This window comes from Arachis ipaensis, chromosome B5 (genome assembly GCF_059453495.1).
Source record: "Arachis ipaensis isolate K30076 ecotype BB chromosome B5, ASM5945349v1, whole genome shotgun sequence".
NCBI lineage: Eukaryota > Viridiplantae > Streptophyta > Magnoliopsida > Fabales > Fabaceae > Arachis > Arachis ipaensis.
Window position 1 is genome coordinate 155009580 of NC_142440.1, and position 11009 is coordinate 155020588.

At 32.3% G+C, this 11009-nt stretch overlaps 1 protein-coding gene across 1 annotated transcript; it reads right to left on the minus strand.

The window, feature by feature from the left end:
* Positions 1-1981: 1981 nt before the first annotated feature.
* LOC110272162 (ribonuclease S-4-like) lies at positions 1982-2960 on the minus strand. The gene is made up of 2 exons (XM_021124045.2): positions 2691-2960; positions 1982-2597 (listed from the first exon to the last, which is right to left on the minus strand). Exons 1-2 carry the CDS (start codon positions 2928-2930, stop codon positions 2175-2177), a joined length of 663 nt encoding a protein of 220 aa, XP_020979704.2. The 5' UTR covers positions 2931-2960; the 3' UTR covers positions 1982-2174.
* Between the last annotated feature and the right edge of the window lie 8049 nt (positions 2961-11009).

Here is an 11009-nt window from a genome sequence, read left to right on the forward strand (position 1 = left end):
CCCTATTTATTACACTAAAAAAAAAAATTTTCGCACAAAAAGTAGCATGTTGGTAAACTGAACGGACAATAAATTATTATTAAAAGTAGCATAAGTTGCTTAACTTTTCATAATATGGAGAAAATTAGAGCAAATTAAACGATATTTGGTAATATAAAATTAAGTTTGATGCATTAGGTCCATTCGAATATTTGAAAAATCATTCAAAATGATTTCTAATTCGTCATTGATTTCATTGATTTTATAAGTATTTTAGAGTTTGACCATGATTGAAGTGTAAAGTTTGTATGTTATCATTATTATGATAACAATATATGGCTTTTAAAGTTAATAATAATTGCAAAAATAAATTGTGTTAATAGTGCGATAATATTTTATTGATAACTATATGAAAATATATTTATAATTAAACCAATAAACTATATATGTTCCTCAGTACATATGTTAAACTTAAAATCTTTTTAATTGTATATAACTATTAAATTTTATTGAGAAGGAAAAAATAAAAACTTTATACCATTTTTAAAAACTAATTCAGCAATATTTAGCATTTATAAACTTTAACTAATTTGACTTGAGTGAAGTTGACTTATTTATAAGTAAAATTCTCAATATTTGATCCTAAAATTTAATGCTCCTAATTGATAACTAACCACATACCCAAACATCATTTTTATGGTCCTGACTTATAACCTCCAAGAAATCTTCATCACTTACAACTGCAATGATTTAAAGGAGAAGAGACTAAAACCAGAGACTTACATTGAATCTACACCAAGGATGAAAAAAATGATGTATCTCCACTGCATCCATCATGTTCTATGTGATATTACTGCCTGTTAGGTATAATGTTTTCACATTTCGAGGTCACTATTCCTTCAACCCCTTCCTCCTGCTTCTGTGGTACTAACATAATTCAAATTTTACATCTTTATTTGAATTTTCTCTCACATTTTCTATAAAAGTGACTCGAGAGGCCTAATTACAAAGAATGATATCACTGAAAGCAGTGCCATTGGAATGTTCCAAAATGTATTTTCTCATGGATGTATATTATGTTCTTGTAAACCATCAGTTGGTTGAACTGAATGATTTCCAATAATTGACCATCCTTTTTATTTGCTTTGCAGTTGCCAGCTCATATCAAAATAAAATATTCAGGTGTTGATCCTGGAGCTAGGAAGAGAAAAGGAGAGCGTAAGGAGGGAGAGGGCTCATTGCTCCCATTGTTTTTCAGAACCAAATCAATTACCTGTTTCAGTGTTGATTCTTTGTTTTTTATATAACAAAAGGGTGCTTTCATGTTTCTTAGAAAAAATAAATAAATAAATAAGGAGAGCTTATTTTTCTTGTTAGAGTATTTGTTTTTCTTTTACTCTTATATTTATCATTTGAAGGAAAAAAAATTTAGAAATCTTGTAGAGAAAATATTAAATAATGCAAAATAAAAAAGAATTTAGTCATATTAGAAGCCATTTTGTGATACTAATTTTATCCTAATTATAATTCACATTTTAATAATTTTACCAATATATCATTTTTAAAGTAGTTGGTAGGTGGATGGAATCATGAAAGAGATGACATAGAAAAGGATAAAAAAAATATTTTACAAATTATTTTTATAGTTTTTTTTAATAAAGATCATCTAATATTTTGGTTGTTCATTGAAGTTAGCTTCTAGTCTTTCACAAAGCATTGTTCAAAAAAGAACTAGCTCATGGACCATTTAGATGTTAGACCCAAACTCATTTTTTGAAAGATAAGTAAACGGTCAAAAATTAGGTAATTTCACAATCTTTATTGATGTTACCTTAAAATATATCCAAATTTAATTCAATTCCATTATAATAATAATTGATCCCTATTTTTTCACACCAAATAATAATAATAATAATAATAATAATAATAATAATAATAATTGAGAACAACAAGCATATTTATTTAGAGAATCAATAATTGATCTCTATTTTTCATTCCATAATAATAATAATAATAATAATAATAATAATAATAATAATAATAATAATAATAATTGGATACAAGCATATTTATTTTTGAGAAATCAATAATTGATTTCTATTTTTCACACAACAACAACAACAACAACAACAACAACAACAACAATAATAATAATAATAATAATAATAATAATAATAATTTGATACAAATAAACTTCACTCGGGTATGTTAATGAGATTTCCTTGGCATGAGTTGTAACCATTACCACATGAGATATATGTAGCTCCGTTGACATCCAGACACACCCGAACCTCAAGCAATAACACAACATTATTGTGAGGCATTACGCAGTATAGTTGAGGCTCATACGGACCAATTTTAGCTTTAATTGCATCAACAATATCAATATAATTATAAGTTACGGTTGCATTAGGCCTTATTCCTGCATTTTCGAGCATGCGCAGGATGTCCAATTTATTTTTAATACCAATGGCTAAACTAAAATATTGAAGTTGCTTAAAGTTATTAAGACTGCAGGTTCCATGCTTCTTCCATTCATCTTCCCAAAAGTTGTTATTCCATTTTTGGCCATTTAGATTTGGCCAATCAATTGCTAATTGGCCTCTCAAACTAGTTATCTACAAGAATAAATCACAAAAATAATTAATAATTAATTTATTAAATAACAAGAAGATAAATAAAAATGGATAAAGTTTAAATAATTAACTCACTGTCTTTATGTTAAATGAAGCTGAAGTGCTTCTAGAACAGAATTGTGGCCAAGGGCGAGAGAAATTTTGCGGCCATAATCCATGTATTGTGAAATTTTTTTGAGTTGTCAGTACTCCATATTGCTGCTGATAGGATGGTGGCCATTGTAGGGATAATTTGAAGTATTGATAAGTACTATAAGTAGGACGAAATAAAAATGTAACTAGTATGATATAAAAAACAATGAAAACTGATTTCATTGTACAAGTACAAAGGATTGGAGAGACTGATAGAGGTTAGAGGATTGGAGAGAGTGATGATTCTCTCCCCCTTATAAATAGAGGGTTAGAATTCATCTAAATTAAAATTGATTTAAGCAATCAAAATTTTCTATTCACAACCTGTTATTTAATAAATTAATTATTAATCAAACTATCTAAACAAACCGACATTGATAACTTTGAATTAATAATTATTTGGAAGAGCATCAATTTATGTATATTGCTTTAATTGTTATTAGGCAGATACACCAAAGCTACGCATGAATTGTCAAGGGCAAGTTATGTGTTTGATGGTGCAAATATGGAAGAAGAGTGCAATAAGCTAAGGTTCCATTCAATTCTTGAATACTATGCACGTAACTGGGGCATAATTGTTTCCAAATAGAGACAGGTTAGTGCTTTCATTCTTTCATACCATCCTAATTATCGGAGCTTACCAATGTCTGGCATAGTTGATTTCATCAATGGAATGGAAGGGACTGTTTGGTAGGTTGGATTGTGAAGGAAACTTCCCAACTTCTATCAGAGAGGATTCTTACCAAATATTAATATGAAATGAAACTATCATTTAAAATGAAATATTTACCAAATATTTATTTATGCCAAAATATTTTAATGCAATCTAAATATTTCATAATTTCTTTATCTTAGTTTTTTTCTTGGAGTATTTATATGATTTTATTTTATTTTTTCAATCAAGTTTTGATATATAAAAAAAATTCTAGAAAGAAAGATCAAGGCCTTTTTTATATAATAAAAAATTAAATTCTATCTATAAAAACGTAATAAATAGTACCAGAAAAATAAAATAATAATAATAATAATATTTTCTTCTTTTATGTTTTTATTTTTTATTTTCTTTTATATTTTTATTGCCCTTGATATTTTGCATGTAATTTATAAAATCTTTATTTTTTACACTACTGCATATAAAATTTTTATTTTTCATTTGTCTAAATTAAGTTTAGAGTTATTTTTTTTAATAGATCACAAAAACTGTGGAAGCTAATCTCTTACTAAAATTGGTTAGTTTAGACAACATATTAAGTTAATGCCAATAAAAAGTTTGAGCAAAAAATTCACAAAATTTAATGAATTTAATTAAAAATAACAAAAAAAATTTAAAATAAATGACTATTTATATCCATAAAAGATGAAAACATTGATATATATATATCCACACTAGATCGAAACTAAACTTGTACCCACATAAGATGTCCTTTGTGTGACAAAAGTACTCTACGTGGCACTCTAACCTTCCAAAGACAGGGTACTTTTGTCACACAAAGGACATCTTAAGTGAGTACAAGTTTAATTTTAATTTAGTATGGGTACATATGTCAGCGTTTTCATCTTTTATGGGGGTACAAATGGTCATTTATTCAAAAAACTTACCACCCAAAAAATAAGCTCTATTTCAAATATAAAACTTTTGCACGTCAAATTGGTGAATTATTGATTTCTCTAAGGAAGAAATTAGAATTCCTTCATTTTTCATTAATTTATCCATACTTTATTCCTTTTAATTATATAATAATTGTTCTTCGTTAAATTTGATTTTTACATTATTTTGTAGTGGGACGATTTTTTGTCACAATAACTTATGTTTGAAATGGTTTGTATTTAAGATAAAGTCAAATTTATTCAAATATTATATCTTTGTGTATTGTAAGAATTGATATATTTATTTGATTTTGAAATGAGATTTTAGTGTAGATACTTTTTTTTGAAGAAATATATGCATTTATAAGAATAAGTTCATACTCTTTACTATTCATGTTAAGTTTAAGATAAGATTTGTATTTAGGCGTTTTAAAAAAATACAATTTCGACTTAATGAGCAGAACTTAAAACTAGAAAAGTGTACGATTAAAGTTAGATTTGTTGGGTTATGTTTTTTAGGTTACATATTTAGAAGAGAATTATTTTTCACGTATAAGTCTTTACAAGTTATTTATATTCATGCATTTTGTGTTGTTCCTGTTGAAAAAACTTAACAAAGGTTCAAAACAAGAACTTGTCTAACAGCGGAAACATCAAAAATAATTTTCCCACAACCTGTGCGATTAAATAGACAATACCAAAGATACTCCAAGCATCAAATATAATGGCAGAAATTAAATAATCAGACACCAGAATTTTAACGTGAGAAAACTCCCAAAAGAGGGACAAAAAATCCATGGGACCTAGTCCAGTAAAATCTTTCACTATCAGAATAATGGGTATACAAACAGTCTTCCTAGTGACACTAGGGCATCTCAACAATCAACAAAATACATCATCAAAACTGATGGAATCAACATAAACCCTCCACAAAGTGGGTATCTCAAATCAGGCAAAAGAGAATGCAATACAACTAGCAAGTTATATCCTAATGTTCATCTCTACACCAGGAATAACATACTGAAATTTCATAAAAAATTGAGCGAATTTACCAGATCAATCGGATCAAGATAGCTTGCCATTTCCCCCAAATTTTCTCTTCTCACTGGATGCCTTTTTTTAAAGGGATAAGTATTGTTTTGGTCCCTCACGTTGAGGGTCGGAATCGAATCCGTCCCCGATCTAATTTTCGATTTAGAATCGTCCTTAACATTTTTTTTCGTATTAAAATCGTCATTTTTAATTTTTATTCCTAAACTACCCTTCCTTTTTAATAAAATTAAAAAATTAAAAAAAAATAAACCACAGTCTCCCCTTTCCCACCCTCCGGTCTCCCCCTCCCCCACCCCTCCGGTCTCCCCTTCCCCCCACCCCACCCCCGGTCTCCCCCTCCCCGTCTCCCCTTCCCGCCACCCCCACCCCCGGTCTCCCCTTCCCCCTTCCCCCCTCCCCCACCCTCCGGTCTTCCCTTTCCCCTTTCCCCTTCCCCCTCCCTCATCCCTCCGGTCTCCCCTTCCCCCCACCATCCACCCCCACCCCACCCCACCCCACCCCCGATCTCCCCCTCCCCGTCTCCCCTTCCCGCCACCCCCACCCCCGGTCTCCCCTTCCCCCTTCCCCCCTCCCCCACCCTCCGGTCTCCCCTTTCCCCTTTCCCCTTCCCCCTCCCCCTCCCCTTCCCCCCACCCCCACCCCCACCCCCACCCTCCCCCTCACTGCCTCCCCCTTCCCCCCACCCAGCGTCCCCACCCGCCCCCTCCCCGTCTGCCCTTCCCCCCACCTCCACCTTCACCTCCACACAGAGAAGCAAAAACAGAAAATCAACAAATCATAAACAGAAAGCAACAATTCAGAAATCAACAGCAACAATTCTTCCATAAACAGCAAATAATTCAGAAATCAAGAAATTCAGAAATCAAGAAAACCAACAACTCAAAACCAACAATGATTCAACAAATCAAGAAGCAGAAGAAGCAGAAGACGAAGCAGCGAAGCAAGAAGCAGAGGCGGCGAGCAGCAGCGCCGAGGCGGCGACCAGCAGCGGAGCAAAAGCCGACGACGACGAGGAGGTCACGGCGGCGACCTCCATGTTTCCCCCCCTTCTTTCTCTCTCCACCCCCGGTAGCGTGGTGAGGACGACGGCGGCAGCGCGGCGAGGACGCGGTGGTGATGAAGACGCGGCGGCTCCAAGCCCGTGACCCCCTCACTCGCGATCCAGCAGCGAGCTGCTCCCTCCTCGGCGCCATCCCCTTCCCTTCCCCTCCCCTCCCCTCCCCTCCCCCTGCACCTTCGTATACCCCCCCCCCACCCACGCATTTTCTTCCCCCTCCCCTCCCCAAACACGCGTTTTGTTTTTTTTTTAATTTAATATATTTTATTATTAAAATAGGAATAGGGGTAGTTTAGGAATTAAATTAAAAATTTTAACAAAAAGGACGATTTTAATACCAAAAAAATACGTTAAGGATGATTTTAAATCCAAAATTAGAAGAGGGACGATTTCGATTCCGACCCTTAACGTAAGGGACCAAAACAATACTTATCCCTTTTTTAAACTACGGGCCCACTTAGTTAGAGACCCACAAACAAATCTCCCCCATCAACAGGAGGTCTAGTGAAAGCTATGTCTAATAATGAGCATAAGGAAGATTGGTTGAAGGCCATGCAAGAAGAAATGAAATCCTTGCACAAGAATCATACTTTTGAATTGGTGAAGTTACTGAAGGGTAAGAGAGCATTCAAGAATAAATGGGTGTTCAAATTGAAAGCGGATGAAAATATCTCATGACCAAGGTACAAAACTCGATTGGTTGTGAAAGGCTTTGAGCAAAAGAAAGATATTGATTTTGAGGAGATTTTCTCTCCAGTTATGAAGATGTCCTCTACTCGAGTTGTGCTTGGATTGGCGGCTAGCTTGAATTTAGAGGTTGAGCAGCTTGATGTGAAGACTGCATTCCTTCACGGTGACATAGATAAAGAAATCTATATGGAGCAACCAGAGGGTTTCGAGGTTAAAGGAAAGGAGTACCTTGTATGCAAGTTGAAGAAGAGCTTATATGGGCTGAAGCAAGTGCCAAAGCAGTGGTACACAAAGTTTGATTCCTTCATGGAAGGTCATGGGTATAGTAAGACTTCTTCTGATCATTGTATGTATGTTAAGAAATTTTCTGATGGTGATTTTATAATTCTCTTGCTTTATGTTGATGACATGTTGATTGTTGGTCATGACACTAAGAAGATTGAAAGTTTTAAGAAAGACTTGAACAAATCCTTTGCTATGAAGGATTTGGGTCCTGCAAAGAAAATTCTTGGCATGAGTATCACTCGTGACAGGAAGATTGAGAAACTGTAGTTGTCACAGCAGAAGTATATTGAGAAGGTTTTAGAGAGGTTTAGCATGAGTAATTCCAAACCTGTTAGTACTCCACTTGCTAGTCATTTCAATATGAGTTTGCAGCAATGTCCTACAAGTGAGAAAGAGAAAGCGGAAATGAAGAAGATTTCATATGCATCTGCAGTTGGCAGTTTGGTGTATGCTATGGTTTGCATAAGGTCGGATATTGCTCATGCCGTTGGAGTTGTTAGTCGGTTTCTCTCTAATACTGGTAAGGAACACTGGCAAGCAGTGAAGTGGATTCTCAGATACCTTAATGATACTTCCAGAGTTTGTTTATACTTTGGGAGTGGCCAACCTGTGTTGGATGGTTACACAGATGCGGATATGGGTAGGGATCTTGATTCAAGAAAGTCTACTTCTGGTTATATGATGACTTTTGCAGGGGGAGCTGTGTCGTGGCAATCTCAACTTCAGAAATGTGTTGCTTTGTCTACTACAGAGGCTGAATACATTGCTATTGTTGAAGCTTCTAAGGAACTCTTGTAGATGAAAAAATTTCCTACAAGAGTTAGGCATCAATCAAGAGAAGTTTATGTTATTTTGTGACAGTCAGAGTGCTATCCATCTCAGCAAAAATCTGACGTTTCATTCCAAATCGAAGCACATAGAGGTGAGGTATCATTGGATACGTACGTCAAGCACTTGAGATGAAGTCATATGCACTTGAGAAGATCCATACTGATGATAATGGTTCAGATATGATGACTAAGAGTTTACCTGCAGTGAAGTTTGATTTCTGCAAAGAGAAAGAGAGCTTGGTAGAGCAGCCTATCCCCACTTGAGTTGGTAAGGGAGAGATTTGTTGGTGGGTCCCCAACTAAGTGGAGCCCACAGTTACTACATATTCTTCTTGTTCTTGTTACTGCACGTCTTCTTCTTCGTTATCATCGTCATCAACACTACCACTTTCTCCTCCTCCTCTTCCTCCTTCTTTTTTCATTGAAATTTCTTCTCTACCTTTCTTTTTCTCTTTTTCCTCCATCATCAGTTATCTCATTGTTGAAGATAATAAATAATTTAGGTTCATATTGTCAATTGAATCAGAACAAAATTGATTATTGTTTTGAATCTAATCAAGTGGCTGAGGTGTGGTTCAATTTAGAAAAAAAAATGTACCATTAGAGGAAGTATTTTTCTGTATTTGCAGCAAATTTGTGTGTAACACGAAGATATTTGGGTGTAACACGAAGATGTTTGGATGTATTTTAAGAATTTTGGATGAATTTTTTTATTCTGATAAGTTCTGCATAATTCAAAATTCTTCCTCTTCCTCCTCCTCATCTTCTACTGCTTCTTCTTTTCTTTTTTCATCATCATCACCATCTTCTTCTTCTTTTTTTCTTATTCATCTTTTCTTTTTTGTTTTACCTTCTCAAGTTTTTTCTTGTTTTACTCTCTTAACAAGAATAAAAACAAAAAAATCAAACAAAGAAGAAGAAGAAACACATAATGCTGCAAAATTACTTGGAAGAGGATGAACTTATATTCATTTAACTAAAAGATATAAAGAAATAAGGAAAAAAAGAAGAAGAAAAAAATGAAGCATTAGAGAAAATATTTTTCTGTATTTGCAGCAAATTTGGGTGTAACACGAAGACATTTGGGTGTATTTTAAGAATTTTGGGTGTATTTTTATTCTAATAAGTTCTACATAATTCAAAACTCTTCCTCTTCCTCCATCTCATCTTTTGTTACTTCTTTTTTTTCATCATCAACACCATCTTCTTCTTCTTTTTTTCTTATTCATCTTTTTCTTTTTGTTTTACCTTCTCAAATTTGTTCTTGTTTTACTCTCTTAATAAGAATAAAAACAAAAAAATCAAACAAAGAAGAAGAGAAAACACATAATGCTGCAAAATTACTTGGAAGAGTACATTCATTTAACTAAAAGAAAGAAAGAAATAAGGAAAAAAAAGAAAAAAAATACAGCATTAAAGAAAATATTTTTCTGTATTTGCAGCAAATTTGGGTGTAACACGAAGATATTTGGGTATATTTTAAGAATTTTGGATATATTTTTATTCTGATAAGTTCTGCATAATTTAAAATTCTTCTTCTTCGTGCTCCTCATCTTCTACTGCTTCTTCTTCTTCATTTTCTTATTTTATTTTCTTATAATTTTTCTTAGGAGAAAAAATCAAACAAAGAAGAAAAAAATACATAATATTGCAAAATCAATAGAAAGAAGAGGAAGAAACAAAATGCAGCAACAATAACAACAATAAAAGAACCACAATGAGGATGAAACACGCGAAAAAAAAGAAGAATGAATGCAAAGAAAAAGGAAGAGGAATACAAAGAAGAAGGAGAAGAAGAAGAAGAAGAATGAGATAGAGAAGGAGGAAGAATGTGGAATACAAATGTTGAAGAAGAACCGTTTCTCATTTCGCGCTATTCAAAGTTGAGGAGGCGCGTGTTTACACGTTCTCTAAATTGAGGGTTATTTTTGTTAGACTTGGACTAACTTGTATAGACTTGTATGCCAAAAAGACTTATATGTGTAGTAAGTCTTTTTAGAAGATAAATCTAACATGATAATTTTTTGTGACAAAACTAGGATATTAAATGTACAGTCAAAATAATTTCCAAAATATTTATACAATTTTTGGATATAGTATATTTTTTTTATCTATTAAACTTATCTAAATAGTTAAAGAATTATTTGTTACTATTTTTTAACAATATATTATTTTCTACTACTCAAATCAATATTTATTTATTTATTTATTATTATTATTATTAATTTGACAACGTTTAGTGAATATATATAAAATCCATTTTAAAATAGTTTAGTTCATGTTTTTTTATATACATTGAATTATTTGTTTACTGTGTACTACACCTTTTCTTTATTAAATCTAACTACTTTGTAATTTTTTTTATTTTGTAAATTATTTGGTATATATTAATATATAACAAAAAATATATGAGGTTTGTTTTATATAATTTTTTTGTTTTATAGATTATTTGGTATATATTAATATATAACAAAAAAATATATGAGGTTTGTTTTATATAAGTTAAATATATTCATAAATAATTTATTTTAAAAAAATATTTCAGACATAAATACAAAAAATAGATATTTTTTATGTATTGAGTAGATATATTAGTTATATAGTAGTGTATGTACCGTACAATGCATAAGAAATATTTAATATTTTATCTATATCTAAAGTATTTTTAACAAAAAAATTTCTTCAACATATTAAATTTTAAATCAAACTCAATTTGTATCTTTTTATTCATTTGAATAATAAACAATAGTACATAACAAA